General features: G+C 55.1%; 7 protein-coding genes across 7 annotated transcripts; 3 read left to right on the top strand and 4 right to left on the bottom strand.

The window, feature by feature from the left end:
• Positions 1-267: 267 nt before the first annotated feature.
• ALG2 (Alpha-1,3-mannosyltransferase-like protein) lies at positions 268-1,722 on the top strand (the record flags this gene model as incomplete). Its single annotated transcript, XM_051500552.1, has 2 exons — positions 268-436; positions 515-1,722. The coding sequence occupies 2 exons, from the start codon at positions 268-270 to the stop codon at positions 1,720-1,722; spliced, it is 1,377 nt and encodes a 458-aa protein (XP_051349124.1).
• A 48-nt stretch (positions 1,723-1,770) lies between these two features.
• Positions 1,771-3,010, bottom strand: J4E92_009202 (uncharacterized protein; the record flags this gene model as incomplete). Its single annotated transcript, XM_051500551.1, has 4 exons — positions 1,771-1,935; positions 1,994-2,240; positions 2,298-2,872; positions 2,954-3,010. 4 exons carry the CDS (start codon positions 3,008-3,010, stop codon positions 1,771-1,773), a joined length of 1,044 nt encoding a protein of 347 aa, XP_051349123.1.
• Positions 3,011-3,453: 443 nt separating this feature from the next.
• On the bottom strand, positions 3,454-4,988 carry J4E92_009201 (uncharacterized protein; the record flags this gene model as incomplete). The annotated part of the gene is made up of 3 exons (XM_051500550.1): positions 3,454-4,396; positions 4,447-4,797; positions 4,927-4,988. The coding sequence occupies 3 exons, from the start codon at positions 4,986-4,988 to the stop codon at positions 3,454-3,456; spliced, it is 1,356 nt and encodes a 451-aa protein (XP_051349122.1).
• A 532-nt stretch (positions 4,989-5,520) lies between these two features.
• J4E92_009200 (uncharacterized protein) lies at positions 5,521-6,615 on the top strand (the record flags this gene model as incomplete). Its single annotated transcript, XM_051500549.1, has 3 exons — positions 5,521-5,661; positions 5,717-5,766; positions 5,835-6,615. The coding sequence occupies 3 exons, from the start codon at positions 5,521-5,523 to the stop codon at positions 6,613-6,615; spliced, it is 972 nt and encodes a 323-aa protein (XP_051349121.1).
• A 423-nt stretch (positions 6,616-7,038) lies between these two features.
• On the bottom strand, positions 7,039-8,100 carry J4E92_009199 (uncharacterized protein; the record flags this gene model as incomplete). Its single annotated transcript, XM_051500548.1, has 5 exons — positions 7,039-7,257; positions 7,305-7,439; positions 7,604-7,864; positions 7,917-7,957; positions 8,022-8,100. 5 exons carry the CDS (start codon positions 8,098-8,100, stop codon positions 7,039-7,041), a joined length of 735 nt encoding a protein of 244 aa, XP_051349120.1.
• A 3,364-nt stretch (positions 8,101-11,464) lies between these two features.
• Positions 11,465-15,139, top strand: J4E92_009198 (uncharacterized protein; the record flags this gene model as incomplete). Its single annotated transcript, XM_051500547.1, has 1 exon — positions 11,465-15,139. One exon carries the CDS (start codon positions 11,465-11,467, stop codon positions 15,137-15,139), a length of 3,675 nt encoding a protein of 1,224 aa, XP_051349119.1.
• Positions 15,140-15,575: 436 nt separating this feature from the next.
• Positions 15,576-17,450, bottom strand: J4E92_009197 (uncharacterized protein; the record flags this gene model as incomplete). The annotated part of the gene is made up of 1 exon (XM_051500546.1): positions 15,576-17,450. The coding sequence occupies one exon, from the start codon at positions 17,448-17,450 to the stop codon at positions 15,576-15,578; it is 1,875 nt and encodes a 624-aa protein (XP_051349118.1).
• Positions 17,451-17,749: the final 299 nt, after the last annotated feature.

Raw genomic sequence — 17,749 nt, 5'->3', positions numbered from 1 at the left:
ACATATTGGAAGGGGCGATGCAGATCTCGCGCCGCAGCTGTTGTAGCTATATTCACTGCTAGATGGAGTCGTGTCAGACGAAACCGAACACGCACCTGGGTAGTGTCGAGATGTACGTCGGGCGCGTCAGGTGCAGCATCCCAGGTCATCTTTCACCTGTCGCGCTCGCCTCGGCACTAACTCCGAAACGGAAAGGTGTCCCGCAGCCCACCCCATGCGGCGCCTGGCAACACGTAATTGTCGTCTCTCTGCGAACACACGACCTGCATGGCGGACATGAAAGAGCACGTCGTCTTCTTCCACCCCGACCTGGGCATCGGCGGGGCGGAGCGCTTGGTCATCGATGCCGCGGTCGGCCTGCAGAACCGCGGGCACAAGGTGACCATCTTCACATCGCACTGCGACCCGGCCCACTGCTTCGATGAGGCGCGCGATGGTAAGCCTCTACTCAGCACCCCGGAACCACGCATCGCTTCTGCCTGGCCTCGCAGCTGAGACCTGACGCGATCCAAAGGAACCCTCGACGTGCGCGTGCGCGGCAACTCGCTCGTCCCCGCCGCCTTCCTCGGCCGCTTCGCCATCCTCTGCGCCATCCTGCGCCAGGTGCACTTGATCCTCCAGATCGCCCTGTTTACCGAAGAGCTCCCCAAGCTCGCGCCTTCCTCGTTCTTCGTCGACCAGCTTAGCGCCGGCATCCCGCTCCTGCGATTTCTCCAGCCACGCCCGCGTGTCATCTTCTACTGCCACTTCCCTGACAAATTACTTGCGAAGAAGGGTGGTATACTCAAGACATTGTACCGCGGACCCTTTGATTGGCTGGAGAGCTGGAGCACAGGGTGCAGCGACACCGTTGTCGTCAACAGCAACTTCACCAAGAGCATCTTTAGCGAGGCTTTCCCCACCCTGAAACATCGCCAGCCGGGCGTCGTATATCCCTGTGTAGACATCAACCCAGGCGAGCCGGTCGAGGAAATCACGCCACTATGGAAGAACAAGAAGGTGCTCCTCAGCATCAACCGCTTCGAGAAGAAGAAGGATGTAGCGCTTGCCATCAGAGCATTTGCGGGGTTGTCGCCAAAAGAACGCGAGGATGCGCGGCTTGTAATCGCAGGTGGATATGACCCCAGGGTGGCCGAGAACGTCTCTACATACACCGAGCTATGTGAACTCGCAGACTCTCTCAAGCTGAAGCACGCGACTGCTAAGACTGTCATTACTGCCCAGGCCATCCCCGACGACATCTCGGTCCTCTTCCTCCACTCCGTCCCCAATGCCTTCAAGGCCACGCTGCTGTCTACCTCGCGCCTCCTCGTATACACCCCACTACATGAGCACTTCGGCATCGTACCGCTAGAAGCAATGTTAGTAGGCACACCGGTTCTGGCTGCCAACGAGGGCGGGCCTACCGAGACCGTCATCAGCGGGCAGACAGGTTGGCTGCGAGACGTCACCAAAGTGCAGGACTGGACCGAAGTTATGCGCATTGCGCTCGAAGATGGCGAGGGCGAAGAACGGCTCAGAGAGATGGGCAAGTGGGGTAGGGAAAGAGTCATCGCTGAATTCTCGAAAGAGAAGCTGGCTGAACGACTAGAAACGGAAATCAAAAATATGAAGTCGAAGAGCATGCGCCCGCCGCTCATGCCATTTGCTGCTGTCATACTGGCTGTAGGCCTGATGGGCGCTCTGGCTGCGGCGAGCATGGTACTAGCTCTGAAACAGTAGATACATGATCTTCAGAGGAAGAATATCATTACATGTCAACTACGTAAACTACTTCTTCGCGGCCTTGACACTGGGCACTTCGTCGTCCTTCTCAAAGATATCCGGCAAAGGCCCAATGGGCGTAATCTGGAACTTGTTGATCTGGCCATGGCTCTTTGTGTAATGCTTCTTGATGTGTTCAAAGTCTGTGGTTTCTTTGAAAGCGGGGTAGTCCTGTTCCATTCGTGTTAGCAGAAGTCCATAACGATCATTGAAAAAGGGGATAACGTACCCAGTACAGATGGCGCATCCACTTATGCAGGTGCGGATATCCCGATCTGATATCGCGGATATTGCACTTGAAGTGCTGAACGTACACGGGATCGAAACGGATGGTCGTGGTGAAGAGCCGGATATCGGCTTCCGTTACGTGCGGGCTTGACAGTAGATATGGTGTGGAAGACTGAGCCATGGATTCTTCCAAACGATCAAGAGACTTGAAAAGCTGCGTCACAGCCTTTGCGTACGCCTCCTCAGTGCTGCGACATCGTTAGTACATCATACTCAACATCATTCAGCGATTTAGTGTAACCTACGTAGCGAATCCCGACTTGTAAACACCGTTGTTCACATCGTTGTACACCCAGTCATTCATGGCCTCGATGTCCTTCTGGAAGTCCTTAGGGAATAAATCCACCTTCCTGTACTTCTCCTCGACGAGATCGTCGAATTCAGTGTACAGCATCCGTATGATCTCCGCACTCTCGTTGCTGACGATCTTATTGGTCTTCTTGTCGTACAGCGTCGGCACCGTGAAGCGGCCTTCGTAGTCTGGGTTCTGCTCAAAGTAGATGTCGCGGAGATGCGTGTATCCTTCATGAAGCGGATCCGGTGTGGTGTTACCCGAGACCTTTTCGTCAGAAGCTGCAAATCGCCAGCCCTTCTCTGCCATGTGCCAGTGGACGCTGTTGTAGGAAATGATGTCCTCGAGGCCCTTTAGGTGGCGCACGATGAGTGTGCGGTGCGCCCAGGGACAGGCGTAGGAGACATAGAGATGGTAGCGACCTTTCTCAGGTGGAAATTCGGCATCGGGCTTGTTCTGAATCCAGTTTCTGAAGACGGATGTTTGGCGCTTGAACTCGCCGCTCTTGTCACCGGGTTTGACCTTATTCTGTAGTCAGTATGCTGGTGCAAAACCCAATATCCACTGGACCTGTCTGCAAAGCTGGCTAACAACTTCAAGATCACTTACCCAGTCAAGGATCGATCCCTTCCCATCGTTGCTGTCTTGTTGCGGTGCTTTGTCCATGGCTGCGCGACTTGGAGTAGTGGAGAATGACCGCGTATATCTTATTGAGATGGGAGAACACTTTGTGATGGTCCTGAGTCGCAAAGCGCGTGAGAACATAGAACTGCAATATGAACTTCAAGAGATGCGTTGCGGCTATATAGCTGTCATTGAAAGCAAGCAGCTGGACGATGGTGGAGACGTCATAGCTTCCTCTGGTTCCGATTTGGTGGGGCAATTCCGCGTTACTTCAGAAAGGCTCGGGATATGGAATAAACAATCACATAGGGAGGAAGACCCAGAATTTGGGGGTATCTAGTGCTTTTGCAAGTTCGTCCAAATATGTACATATGTAGGATGCCGTCCAGGAAATCGCTGCGCCTGAGCCGTTGTAAACGAAGTGACCTTGCCAAAATTTTCAATGCTACAAACTCCGAGGACAAATCATTGCTCCATGACGCGCTTTAAAGCAGGGCGGCACCGACATTCCCCAACGTCTGCTTCGTCACCTCGTCCCTGACCTGTCCCACCTTCTTCGCCGAGTCGAGTATGGCACCCTCAATGGCCTTGAGCGCTTCCACCAGCTCACGACGCTGATCGCGTGGTGCGCTTCGACTGCCGGTCAATTGCTGAGCCTTCTCTACGGTGCCGGCCTCCATGGTTCGCAGGTGGGTCTCGATCTCGCGAATCTGGCGCTGGTAGACGTCTAGAGTACGGCCGAGCTCATCGGTGCGGCGATTGAAGTAACCCATGAGGTCGACAGGCTTGGTCGGATCGTCATCGTCCAGAGCACTGGTGGCAGGAGCCTTTGCGCTTGACGCTGTGAGGTTGGCGTTGTTGCGGTAGTGGAATTGCGCCGGTAGTCGCTGATTCTCAATGGCACGGAAGCTGAGGGTCGCGTCGTCGGCATCCTTCTTGACGAGACTTTTCAGGTGCGCAATGTTGGCGGAATCGTTGTCCAGGCCGACTTCAACGGTGGAAAGGAATGTCTCGATGTAGGCCACGTCAGGCGCAATGGTGTCGATCTCTTTCTCACTGCCAGGGAGGGCCTCGCGGATCTGACTGCAAAAGTTGACCTTGCGCTGGATGCCCTCATCGAACTGCTGGATGATGTTCTGCAGTTCGGGGTGCAGGTCGTTGAAACGCGTGGTTCCTCGTATCGAGTCGAGGGTCATCTGTACGGGCTGCGCGCTCGATGCCATCTGGTTCCCTCCCAGGGTAGAGCCACCGAGCGTATTCGACCTGTTCTGTGTGTTCATGCTGCCACCGAACAAAGTATTCTGCTGCTGGGGCTGAGCTTGCTGTTGAGTCGAACCGAAGAGCGAAGGGGCCGATGTTTGATTTTGTTGGGTGGAGGCGTTGTTCCCGAACAAGGAGGGTGTTGTTGTCTGCTGTGTGGACGAGGCGCTAGGACTTTCAGTTAGCTTGTGTCACCGCGAGGAGCCATGGTCACTTACAACAGTGATGGCTTCGACTGAGCGCCGCCGAAGAGCCCGCCGGATTGGGGTGTGCTCTGGGGCTGGCTCTGTGCGGTTCCGCCTAATGCGCCACCGAAGAGCCCACCGCTCTGCGGTTGTGTTGATTGCGCGGTGGATGAGCCGAAGAGCCCTCCGCTCGCAGGCGCCGTTGTCGCGGGCTTGTTCAGGTTGCCAAACAGGCCGCCACTTGCAGGCTGCGAAGTCTGAGGCTGAGCTTGGCCGCCGAAGAGCGAGCCCGACTGTGCTTGTTGCGGTTGCTGGGCAGACCCAAAGAGCCCGCCGCTGCTCTGGGGCTGGCTGCCCTGCTGGCCTTGGTTTGCATTGTTGCCACTGGTATCGTCAGTCTAATGCATCGAGCAGTCGCAATTGCCATGTAGGCTGCATCGCGTGCACTCGGAATGGTAGTAGCAGAGGCTGCTACCCAAGAGAGCGCTTGGTGCAGAATGTGGGAAGACGTACAAGAGACCACCACCACCGCCAGTATTGATACTCAGCGAGTTTGATCGCCCAAAGCCCGCCATTTCGTTCCAGTCTCTTTCGTTATTCTGCGTCTAACTCGTCGTCTGTTTGCGATCGTTCACGATGGCTGCGCAGGTGCAAAGTCGCGGCCTGGCTCCACTTTCTCAAGCTCAGAGACTTGAGGAGGTTATAGCGAGCGTTGAAGAACACGACGCGTGGAAATGCGCGTGGTTGACAGTGCAGAAGATGGGTCGGTATGTGAAGGACAATGCCTGCGTCTGTTTGGCGGCGCGCCAGCAACAGCACAGGCCCAAACGCGTGCAGTCTACTCGGCTAATCATTCCCTCATCCAGCAACTCAAAGAAGCTCACGTTTACTACCCACGGCTTCGTCACTACAAAAGCCGTATAGCAAGCGGATCCCACACGCGAATTTCGTGGCAACCCAAACACCCGCAGAAAGACGAAACAGAGGCTTGCGCGAGCGCGAGCAATTGTGCAGGCACTAGAAAGAGTTGGATACACAGTAATCCCTTGGGAGGGCTCACTTACTACGGGCGCGCCATTTAGCTGGTGGACCGGAAAGAACGACGCCATGGCAGACGAATCCGACGACGATCTGTATGGCGACGAGACAGCCGCGCAGCAGACCAACGAGGCAAAGAAAGAAGAGGACAACTCCAGCGGTGATGAGCCAATGGACGAAGAGTCGGGCGATGAGGAAGACAGCGACTCGGTATGCCGCACAAGAACCCCACAAACAGCTTGCGTCAGTTCTAACGAAGCTGTAGGACATCGACATTATCATTGAGAAGGCGCCAGCACCCGCCAAACCCACAGCGTAAGCTTCTATTGAGCTCCGAGCTTCAGATTCCTGTCATCACTACAGCTACTGACACGTCGGTCCAGCGCGCAAGCACCCCAAGAATCCAAAGCCATAAAGATTGAAGCGCCGCCCACCTCTTCGACCACACCCTCGCAACAAGTACCCCCAAAGACCGTTCCCACAACTGGCGGCACTGTCCCTCAACTGTCCGCCTCAGCCCTCTCAGGCACAGCCTTCCCCGCGCAGCGCACCTCGACCATCGATGTCAACGGGAACCCCGTCTACCCACCACAAGGCAAAGAGATTCTCAGCGTAGACATCGATGCCGATTTAGCGGAAGAGCAGAAGATCTGGCGTCGACCTGGCGAAGACCAGTCGGACTACTTCAACTACGGCTTCGACGAGTTCACGTGGGAGTTGTATCGCCAAAGACAAGTCAGTATGGCCAACACGCTGCAGGGTCAGAAGAACGACATGGCCCAAATGCAGGCTATGATGGGTGGCGCGCCGATGCCTGGTATGCCCGGAATGCCTGGCATGGGCGGTGGTCCGCAGGGCAATGGGGGGCCGGGTGGTGCGCCGCCGACAGGCCCGGGAGGAGGCGGCGGCGGTGGTGGCGGCGGCGGCGGTGCTATGGGACCTGGAGGCATGAACGAACAGCAAATGCAGATGATGATGCAAGAGATGATGCAGCAAGGCATGGATCCCAGTCAGATGGACTTTGCGTCCTTTATGCAGATGGCAGGTCAGGGCATGGGTGGCTTCCCCGGTGGACCTGGAGGCCAGCAAGGCGGAGGTTTCCAGCAGGGTCATCAAGGCGGTGGTGGCAGAGGAGGACGCGGTGGCAGGGGAAGAGGGTGGTAACAAGGAAGGCATCAGGACATGTCTCGTCGGGACGGCAGGATCATGTAGGCTCGAGATACGATGGTACACGGCATCACGGCGTTCTGAGTACATTACTACGATACCATGGGTGGGAAACGCCTTCTGGCGCAAAGCAGTCTGTTTCAATTCTTACAGATCAATCTACTTCCGACTCAAGCGCTTCAGTGTCGTGCTCTGATCACTCTTGTGGTATCACCAGGCCTTCCCTATAACCATTGCACGCTGGCGCGTTCCTTCGAAGCCTCACGTCATGCAGTGCGTGCAGAATCCTCCCGTGCGTTACCGTCCTTGCGTGCCTCCTCTTGCTCATGCATGCGCAGGGCCTTGCACAGTCGTGAGATGTGATACCCGTCATCGTGCGTGCGTGTTTATCCTCGTCAAGCTTCCAGGACAGTACAGCGCCTATGTCTCCATGGGTTCTCCTCCTTCGAGGATATGTGCTGGTATCCGACCTTCCGCAAAGTCCTTCTCCAGCCTCGCCATCTCGGCCAAGCTGCTTGCATTGAGGATGGCAGCGCGCATGCGCTTCTTCTCTTCGTCGGTGTAGATGCGCTCTTTGCCCGAGTCGGCACCGTTCGCGTACGAGGGGACAACGAAGCCCTTGGACTTGTTGCTCGAGATCTAGGAGATTTAGTCAGATGAAACATAGAGACGGTCGTGGTACGAACCTGGTTTGCAAGTTCTGTAGGCTCCTCGACAGTTCCGAACAGTTCCTTGGCCTTCTTTCGCTCAATATCCCGCACCTTGCTGAAGTCTAGGAAGCGCACAGTCGGACAGCGCCAGATGACCCAATACCGGTAGTTCTATGTGATGTTAGCATGCTGCGCATGATAGCCTCCATCATGCGATCCTGAGCCGGCCAAATCGCAACGAGTGGCTCACCCTGCACCGTTTCCGATCCCCAGGCTCAAGTTTGCTTGCACCATTAGGCTCAAACGTTCATGGCTCAGCAAGGTCAGACACATACCTCTTTGCTTGTGACAGGGTTTCCCATCAGTGACAGGTATACCAGTTGCTTGAAACCCTCCAGCGGATCCAAGTCGGCCAGCTCTGCGATCCTGTTCTTGGTGAGGACGAGTGTGCGCAGGTTTGGTATGCTCGACGATAGGTTGGGTTGGATGTTGGAGATGCGGTTTTGCGCGAGGAAGAGCGTTCGGAGACGGGGTTGAAGTGGGAAGTTGCCGAGCTGTGCGATGTCGTTGTCGGTGAGATCTATGGCGTCGTTGTCCTGCCATCTTGTCAATATTGCGATCCATCTTCGGAGCAATGATGCAACTTACTCGCGCTGCTCCCATGTTCTCAATCGCGGAAATCTTGTGACCTAGATTATACGATATTGATATCAACTCAGCTCTCAAGTGTAGCATCTGCTCTTTTCAACGCACCTCGCAGATCGAGTTCACGCTCCGTGAGACAGTTGATGAAGGACAGGGAATTGTTGATGAGGTCTGTTGTTAACCTCATGTTGGCGGTAGTGTGTGGTGTATATTGGGGTTAAAAGGTGGTTTGAGGTATGCGCTACGGGTGAGGGTATCGTTAAGTATCTTGCGCGGAGTTGCTAAAGTTGGTCGCGTAGCTAGAGCTCCATCTCTTGAAATTCGTAGAGCGCCAAGAACTTCCCCGCTAGCGCCGCTCAGTTGCTCGTCGCCTGGGCACGTGCCTACACCTTCCTCTACAATCTTCCAAGGTTGCTACTTATCTAGGAGAGCACCACAACTTCGTGCTTCAACGACACTCTCTGTTCGTCATTCCTGTGCGGAAAATCGCAATCGGGCGAAAGCTGCGGCATGTACGAATTCCCGGAATCAACACCGCTCCAAGCTCCCAGAGGAACAACCCAGTCCATCACCAAAAGAAAAACGACATCGTGTATTTACAGCTTCAACCGATTTCTAGAATTCCAAGTTGTAAATTCTGATTCAATTACTCATTCACCTATGCTGCTGCTATATACAGTCCTCGAAGCTTCCCACCGCTAACACATCAGCCATATCTCGATATCACACAAGGCTGGACTACAAAATCAGCAGCCACGTTGCCTGATCTTATCCCTTTGCAAACCGGTGAGGAGACCGTTTTTATCTACTATCTCACTGTCAATATGAATTACCCCCTTCTCATCCATTGGCTATTCCCTGCCGCCCCGTCTGCCATTGGGCCTGTCTCATCCGGTGAACCTGCACGCCATCAAGACCACTCGTGTATGCAGCCTGGTGGTTTTCAAATTTTTCAGAAGGCTGTATAATGATCTAGTTTCGCTGCCCGAAACTACCTTCTGTCTGATCCAGCCTTCCACAATTCGAGTCGATTCAACATGCCACTCTGCTGGTGCGGTGAACGGGCTAGAGGCACTGGAACCCGATGCGCGCGACACCGCTCTACTACACGAGCATACGCCTATAACAGTGATTCTGCCAGTAGCGGACATCGTCACATCGGCACCCGCGCTCGTCATCTCCATGCTCATTTTCCAGACGACGACAATCTACTCGCACGTTCCGACCCTGGCAGGGCTCTGGTACCTTACTCGAATTATGGCAGCGGCTACATCTCCAATGCTCAATCAAACAACCTCGCACAGTCCGTTGTTCAAGTGCTCGAGGTCTCGAGCGACACCCATGCTCTCTCGATGGCAGAGATCTCAGTCAATACACCCACGGGTACTTATTCGTTTTCAGCCCAGCCGAACCTCGACCGCGAACAATGCACCGTCTGTAATCAATGGTTTCCCAATCGCTACCAGCTGGAACGTCATCAACACGAGTTTCCAGTCGGCTGTGAAAAATGCAGGGTCTGTCTGAGGCGCGACAGTGTGGTGTGGCATGCCGACATGAAAAAACACGACAGATGTTTCGTGAGAGATTGTGAGAGTGAGGTGAGAAGGTTTGGCGGTTGGAGAAGTCACTTTGTGGAGAGACATATTGTAGAGACACATTGGCGAGGCTACTAGTTGTGAAAGGGCGGACAGAGTTATCGCTCGGTAAGGCATCGTTGAAGGAGAAAAACGCCGAGCTTGAGAGGCTACCTAAGGCTGAGCGCGTGAAGAATTGTCCCGTGCTGTTCGGTTTATGTACTTTACCTGTATGTTCAAATGATCGCTGCAGGACTACTTTTATCCGCAATATTGACGCAGCAGTGACACCGGTCCGCGTCAATCCAGAAAAGAACTGGACGTCTTAGAGCCTATATTAACGTCAGGTTACCTACTTCACATGTTATCATTGTGATGTAGTAGTCTCTACACTATTTTTCTTTTTCTTATGTAGAGGAGATCTAGTTTAGGCAATGTAGTGACGGCATTTGCGGGAGTTTGCATCGTCGGCTCGTCACGTTGGTCGGTTTGTCCTTGCGACCCGATGTCCGACATTCCATAGAGGAGAAGATGAAGTGATGCCGGCGGCTAGGCGGTGTGAGCTGGAGCGGTGGCTTCCGCCCCTACACAACTCAGCTAGTAATATGGTCCAACGCCGTGGGTTGGAGCTGGTGTTGTAATTGACTTGCTTGAACTGTTAGAGTGTAGCTTGACAACCTCGTGATGGCTATCCGAGTCGAGGCGATGCTACCCAGTACGACAAGCGGTGTGGATCATCTGAGACATGTCGAAGTCCGGCTCGGGGCTTCTGGTCGCGCCCTAAACGCCCGGTATTACTTCGTTGGATTCAAGAGCATCAAGATCTCCTAGATCGCCTCACTATGCACCTATATCTATACGGATAGATTCCACGATCGTCACCCGATACCGGCGGGTAATCCAGCAGTAGAAGGAGGCTCGGAACGTCGCATCACGTTGTTCCGAAGACACCAACATGTGTCGATCTCTTCCCAGCTGGACAAACGACGCGTATCGCGGAAGGCGGACATCATACCACTGTGATGGAAACCGGAAGAATGCTTTGGATATAGAAGCATGTGGTCAAGTATAGATGCATAGAAATAGCAATTGCAATGCATGAGCCTGATCAGTACATGGGCAGGTGGGTGACCATCTTGAGATGTCTGAATGTGTTATCAACATCAAGATCCCTCAATGCAAATGCACATACGCGGGCACGGTTACACGATCTCGATAAGAGCGCGTTGATTGTCCAGTAAGGCAGTGTTGACAGAGATTACCGTTTGCTGGGCAATCTCATGTTCCAATGAGAAAACAAGGCAAGTCCCTTCCGCCCCGACGACAATCACCCGCGGAGGTGGTCCGACGCGGAGCAAGTTGTTGATATCGAAAGTGCGGGTTGGCGTGCGTCAGCCTGTCAAAGCGAGGCGGCGGATTGCACCAGGACGGTTTAGAAAGACGTGCATGCCGTGATCTGGGGTACCCCGGGAGATCCGCAGCCACAGGCGCTGATGGCCGTCGGCGGGCGTGTAGCACTGTGATGACGGAGGACGATGGAGCTCTTTCTCCCGCCTGAGTCCTATCACCGCGTCGAAGTGAGAGCTGGCTGTCCCACTTGGGGGACGTGTGATGTCGAGGAATCTTGGGTGGGCCTGTGGTGGAGGGGTGACGTGCAGCGGTGATGTGCGTCGTGAGTCGATCCTTTCACGATAGTAGCAGAGGCCGCTCACCGCCCTTCTATAACTAAGCAGCGGCAGCTCTGCACTAGGCTACGCGCGCTCCCCTCACTAACACGGCCCACGCGACACGCTTCTCTTTGTTGTCGCAGCCCTCATTGCCCCGCATTACCTGTAGCAGTGCAGTGGAATTGCTACCTAGAAGACTGCCATGGGTCAACCAGCACGCCGCACTGCTCGAGCCCGCCATAATATCGACGCCTCACCCTCGCACTCCTAAGACTGGGCGCGCTTCCATGGCGGAATGCGCCCTCTCGACATGATCGGACACCTCTTCAGCAGCCGCAAAGGCTCCAGCGCCGCCCACGCGCCGCCGCCCACGGTGCTCGACTCGGCGACCGAGGAGAGCCACACGCGCCATCTGCTGTACCCCGAGACCAGCACCCTCTACCACCCCGAGGGCCAGCCCTATCCCCTCCACGCCGCGCCCCTGACGCCCGGCAGCGCCCACGACGGGCCTCTGCCGGAGATCGACCTCGACTACCCGCGCGACTGCCGCATCATCATCGCCCAGGATGAGACGCCCCAGATGCCCAAGGCCATCCTGTTCGACTCCAAGCCCGCCCCGCCGCGCGCCGACCTCAACACCTCGCCCGCCTCGCCCACGACACGCGCGCGCGCTGCAGGCACAGCAGGGCCGACGTTTGGCGGTCTGCATGCCCGTCGCTCCTCCCTCGCCACAGAGCCCACGCCGCCGCCGCGCTCGCCCACGGTCGCCGGCTTCACGCGCATACGCACCCGCGGCAGCTCCATCTCGTCCATGCCCAACATCGACGAGCACGCCCAGGTCCAGGCCAAAGCCCAGGCGCGGGCCAAGGAGTCGACCGACCTGGCCAACATCTGCCTCGACTGCATGTTCGGCAACCTCGCCATGAACTACCGCGGCAACTCCAACAAGATCCACATCGTGCCCCTCGACACCAAGCCCGCCGATGCCTCCATACTGAGCACCAGCGTCCAGGATGCGACAAGCTCCCTGGGCCGCGCTGAGGGCCTCCGCCGCCGAAGCCATCTCGCCAAATCCTTCACTCCCGCCAACCTCCCGACCGACATGCCCCGCGCCGACTCGTCCGAAAGCATACCGAGAGAGCCCAAGCGACGGACCATCTTCATCACACGCTTGTTCTCCGTCACCATGCCGGACGAGGATCACGAAGACCGCACGCCGACACCGCAGAGCTCACTGCCGAAAGGCAATGGGTTCCCTTTTCCGTCCACGAACGTCAAGCCAGGTGCCCCTAAGCCGCCATACCCGTCACACGTGCGAAAGAGCCCCATGTATGCCATCACCATTATCCTCCACCTGCCCATATCGAACACGTCGCCGAGCCTGAGACCTTCATCTCGGAGTGCCAATACCAGGACTCCTGGACACCTTTCGACCTCTGCCCCTGGACAGGATTCTCTTGGTTCGTCCCTGGACTCGGATCGCCGCGCAGGATGGGCCTTCATCGACTCTAACCTGGGCGTTGAATCACTCCTATCTTCGTCGCTGTGTAGTGACGTCGATGACCGCGTTGATGTCGTAGGCCAGCACTGGGATGTCATCATGCGCGCTCTAAGCAGCCTCCAACACGTGGTCCAGGAGCGCATACTGGCTCAGTTCAAGGCGCCGAAATCGCCAGATGGCATGGCCACACCTGTAGCCCACCACCAGAGAAACCAGCCTTCGCGGACGAGTCTCCGAGACTCCTCTCTGCAGGCCAGTCGACGAGCCCTACGATTGCCGCCGAACGCCCTCATGATGGACAAAGAGATACGAGACGCAGCGGAGCTGACCGGCAATCGCGTCGTAAGCGGCATGAGAATTCCCCGCGTAATGACAGGTCAAGGCAAGTGGGGCGTGTGGCGCGAGGAGGCCAGATGGCTTGGTCGCTGGGCAGGTCGACGAGAACAGAACTTCTTCTTCTTCAACTTGCTGACTGCTTTCCTCGGTAACCACACTGAATGGCTCAACATCCTGGGCCCCAGGTGGCACCGCAAGCGTCACCGCGAACTACAGAAAGCAACTGCTGGAGAGAACCTCACCATCCCGAGTCGCACTGTCATTGTTTCCCCGGACAAGATGGCTGCTCGGAGACTCATCTTTCTACTGGCTGCTTTTCTACCACCCAACGCGTCTGCCATGGGCGACAGCACGTACGCGCGCCCTGGCACTTCGGCGTCCCTGCGTGCTTACTCACAGTCGCCTCCGACCAACATGCCGCCCTCAAGACAGCCATCGCTAAGGAGACAGATAAAACGTGGACCGAGGGGTAAGCAGAGCATGTCCAATATCCTTCTGCAGCCTCCGAAACCACAGAGTGTGCATCAGCCGTCTACGCAGGCTCTAGACGAACGTTCCGAGTCGGCCCTGATTGAGACGTCAGAGCCTGTACGACCACTCGGCCATTCGCGACGTTCCTCTGCACACTCAGTCCGGACCACTTTAGTCGTCCCCTCCATGTCGGAAGGCCCAGTTACGACAGGCAGCACGGTAACCACCTCAACAGCCACCCCACAAGATGCGATGCCTGTCGCTCACTTCACCTTCCCCAGAACAAAGTCGTCCGGCACCATGCCTGATATGAGACCAGAAAGCAGTGATAGTCTGGCGTCCACCAACTTGATCAGCACCCTGCAACGGAGCGGTACAGGCCAGACAAGCCTTGCCAGCAACGATTCCAGCAACACTAGTCGCTGGAGTGGCTTCATGAACTTTTGGAGCGGCCGTCGCTCGTCCTCGACCGACCAAAGTGAGTACTTCCAAACGACAGATGACGGCGTGGGCTTTCGTGGGCAAGAGCGCCCTCGATCGCAGCTTGAGCACATGGTACAGGAACTCTCTATGGACCGTGTCTTCGAGAGCGATGCCGTCGATTCTCCGTTCGCACCTGACTCCGGCGAAAAAGACACTCTCAGTGTTTACTCCAATGGTGGCACTTCTGGTGTCCCTGCATCTGCAGCGAGGCCGATACCCGAGCGTCAGAAGACTTTTGAAAGTCATCTAAAATTGTCAGTCAATGAAAAGGATGGCGTTATTGATGTCGACCTCCCGCTCCCCGACTTCGACTCCCCTTTACAGTCTCCAATGCTGGGAGGATTCGGGTCGGCTTCAAGTCAACCGGGCTCCAGCTTTGGCGAGTCATCGGTTCTGTCGACGCCTCACGGAGAGCCAGAACAACCTGTCAACGTTGCTGGGTGGCTGAGTCAATTTCATCCTGACTTTGCTGTTCAGGCTATCAAACCGTATCGCTACCTTGAACGAGACATCAAGCGGGCAATGAGCGCGGAGCCAACACCTTTGAGTACCGTGACTACACCTAGTCTGGAGTCTGGTCCACTTGAACGCTGGATGGATATATGTTCTGCACTTATCGCTGACACGAGTTCCTTCTCGATCAAGCGCATCAGCTTACGACGCCTTGTTAAGCTGATCCCCACACCTACCTACCAGTCCTCGGCCATGACGCCAGGCGTTACTGGTTTGGCGCCCGGCCACTCGCGTTACGGCAATCCGTATACTTCAGGCAGCGCTGTTCCAATGATGACTGAAGTCCACCTCGCTGAGAAATTCGATGAGGAAATCATCATGGACTTCGATTCTACCCTCATAGACGGTGTGGATCGTGTACTGGCCCAGTCTGGTGAAGTGACTCGTGTCAACTCTGCCCAGTCATCACGATCAAGCAGCAGAAGGGGTCGGCGCGACACACGAGCGGAGTCAGATGCGGTTCCACACGTCGAAGTACCGCATGTTGACTGTAAGAGCGTGCTGTTCGAAGCGTTGGAAGTTGTCGTCAAAGACGTAGCCACTGAGCGCGGAGGTCGACAGCCTCCTAAGGAAGGTGGTCATACAAAAACGACAAAGACAACCAAGACCTCTCACCCAAGAACCGAAAACGACTCTTCCCTGAAAGAGGGAATTCGAAGGTGGCTGACAGAGGTCGAATGAACGCGGCAGCAGGGTACCGACTCTCCTACCATGGCGGCTTCAAATTTTGCCATCTATGTATTATATCCTTTGAAACTTTGCGTTTTGGTCTTTGCTGCGTTTTAGCGGGCGTTGGAATACTCTCACAGCGAGGTTGCGACCTTTGCTTTCGGCATTCAGGGTGGAGTTTTGCTTTGATCCGATGTGCTGCTGAAGGGATATCATCATATCTAGCAGACATAAGGCGTGGAAACTATGATACCATAAATAGACTGATCAAATCTACTAGTATGTTTACAATTGGTGCATTTGACAAGCATTAATGCCATGGCATGTGCAAGTAACAATGGGTGCGATGTAAAACCATGTAGTGTTGATTAAGATCTTCAGTCGATGACCACCTCAAAACATCAGTCGTCCTCTCGTGGTACTGGCAAGAGACGACTGTCCGCAGCCCTCAGATATCGCCTCCAATGACAACATCAAAGACACAGTGCACCACACCAGGTGCGTACATCTTGACTTTCTCCACATGTTCCACCACAGCCTTCCTTCTCGTCTCAGCGTCCCTCTTGTCCACCAGACTCAGGAATTCCTCTTCTACAACCTTTCGCCTCGTCTCGACATCGTTGACGCCCACATTCTCATGCACATGGATCCATCCTCCAAGCTGCTTCTCAAGCATCGCAACCGCAACACCCCAGGAGAGCTTGGACGAAGGCAGCAAGCCTAGATTGACGTGTCGAACAGGTGGCTTAGGCGATGGAAGTAACGCGTAGTCCTGCTCAGCACTCTCGTTGCTTGTCTGGAAGACGAGAAGATCCGCTTGGTGGAAGTAGGAATCGTCCACTGCGGGACTTTCACGAAGTCGCGCTATGTCTGCACCTTTGAGTACCCGGCACGTCCACCCATTCATCTCTGCGCCTCTTCGTAGCCCCTCAATACTCCATGGGTTTATCTCCCAACAAGCGACTTGTTTGATACCTGTATTCCGTCTGTCTCCACTCTTCTTGTACGAGAAGGCAAAGTAGCCGATTCCAGCGTAAAGATCGACGGCTGTTGACGCAACATCCAGATCATTGACCGAAGGGAGATTCAATATCCTTGCTTTCTCATTGACATTGCCACGGCTGAACATCGTGTAAAGCGGCGCCCAGGTTTGCCAAATACCGTTTTGGCGCGCAGTCACCCAGAGGGCGTCGGCGAAGTCTGTTGCTGATGGTGAGGTGATGGTTTGCGGTGTCGGTGTAGGACCGAAGTTGCCGTACAGAGGTGTGATATTGGATGGGCTGCGCAGTATGTTCTCTTCGCTGGTCGTGGTGGATGGTGATGCTGATGTTGAAGATGTGGATATCGGTATTGGCGCGTTGATGGCGACGTGTGTTGCGCCCACTGATGTTGCCATATCCCGCCATACTTGTTTCATCTTGTCGGAGTCGGCTGGGTAAGTGGTGATAAGAGTTCGCCATGGTGAGGAGGACAATGCGTTGTGCGGAAGAAGAAGCATGGGCTTGTATACTGAATATCCGTCTGGGAAGGCTGTGACAAGTGCTTCGACCGTGAGTGAGTGCGATTCAGATGTACGATCCAAAAGCAAGGTGAGCGCGGTCCCAAGAGCCTTATGAAGATGATTTTGGTGAGCCGCACGCGGCGATGCTGCCGTGCTTGGGACGTGGTGTGAGATGGATATGTCTGTGGAGATTTCGCCCAGTGCGAGATCTTCTGTTATCTTGGACAACAAACCCTCCAGATCCAGGATTTCGTTTGTGCCATTTATCTGCGTAGGGCACGGAATGGTCGTGGGGATATGCATGCGCTTCTGGTCAGGCTCTCTAGCCTGATCAGCGTCCGCATTCATGGTAGAAGGCTCAACATATTCTCCTCTGACCACATCAAACTGCAGGGTTGGAAACCTGTTATGGCTGTCGCGATCACTAGGTGCCTCGGCCGCCAGGGTCGAAGTCTCATTTCCAACGCTTCGGTTTTCGCGCTGAGCTCTGTCTTCCAAGAATGACTGGTCGACATATTCGCCGCTGGTCGCGTCAAAGTGGAGCCTCGGGAAGCGTGACTGCTGTGTAAGGTTTGGTGGTGCCTGCAAGGCTTCTGCTGGTGATGCCTTGGTGTCTTCTTCAGGTGGAGATGACTGTGATAAATCAACACCTTGGCTCGGCTCAGACGAATCTACGACAGCCTCTGGTGCCCTTCTGTCATCCAACTCAGGGATAATTTTGCTGCTCCGATCTAACTGTCCGGCCCGCTCGAGGGCAGACTTTACAGTTTTGACATGCTGTTTAGGTACAACAAGAACGATCCTGGAAGTTGAGGTCTCCATTCTCCCTAAAGTTTAGATAAGCGATGACGGCGAGGTTGTGCTTGGGAGAAGATTGGAGAAAGTCGATGCAACATGATGTGGAATTTGTGCACTTGCTAGCTTCAGGCAGCACTATACGAGCACGAGACGCTTGGAAACCTTGACAGCTGACAAGTGTATTGCATCGCAACTGCCAACTCTGCCGGATCGTCTGCGAAACCCATCTCGTCTGTCCTTGGAAAGAACGTCTGGAGGCACGGACGAAGCTCGACATGGTTGTTGCTGTTTCGAAGCCCCGCCCCCACCCAAGCTTGTGTGGG

This window comes from Alternaria infectoria, assembly GCF_024043175.1.
Source record: "Alternaria infectoria strain BMP 0036 chromosome Unknown scaffold_22, whole genome shotgun sequence".
NCBI classification, from domain to species: domain Eukaryota; kingdom Fungi; phylum Ascomycota; class Dothideomycetes; order Pleosporales; family Pleosporaceae; genus Alternaria; species Alternaria infectoria.
This window is presented reverse-complemented; position numbering and strand designations above follow the sequence as displayed.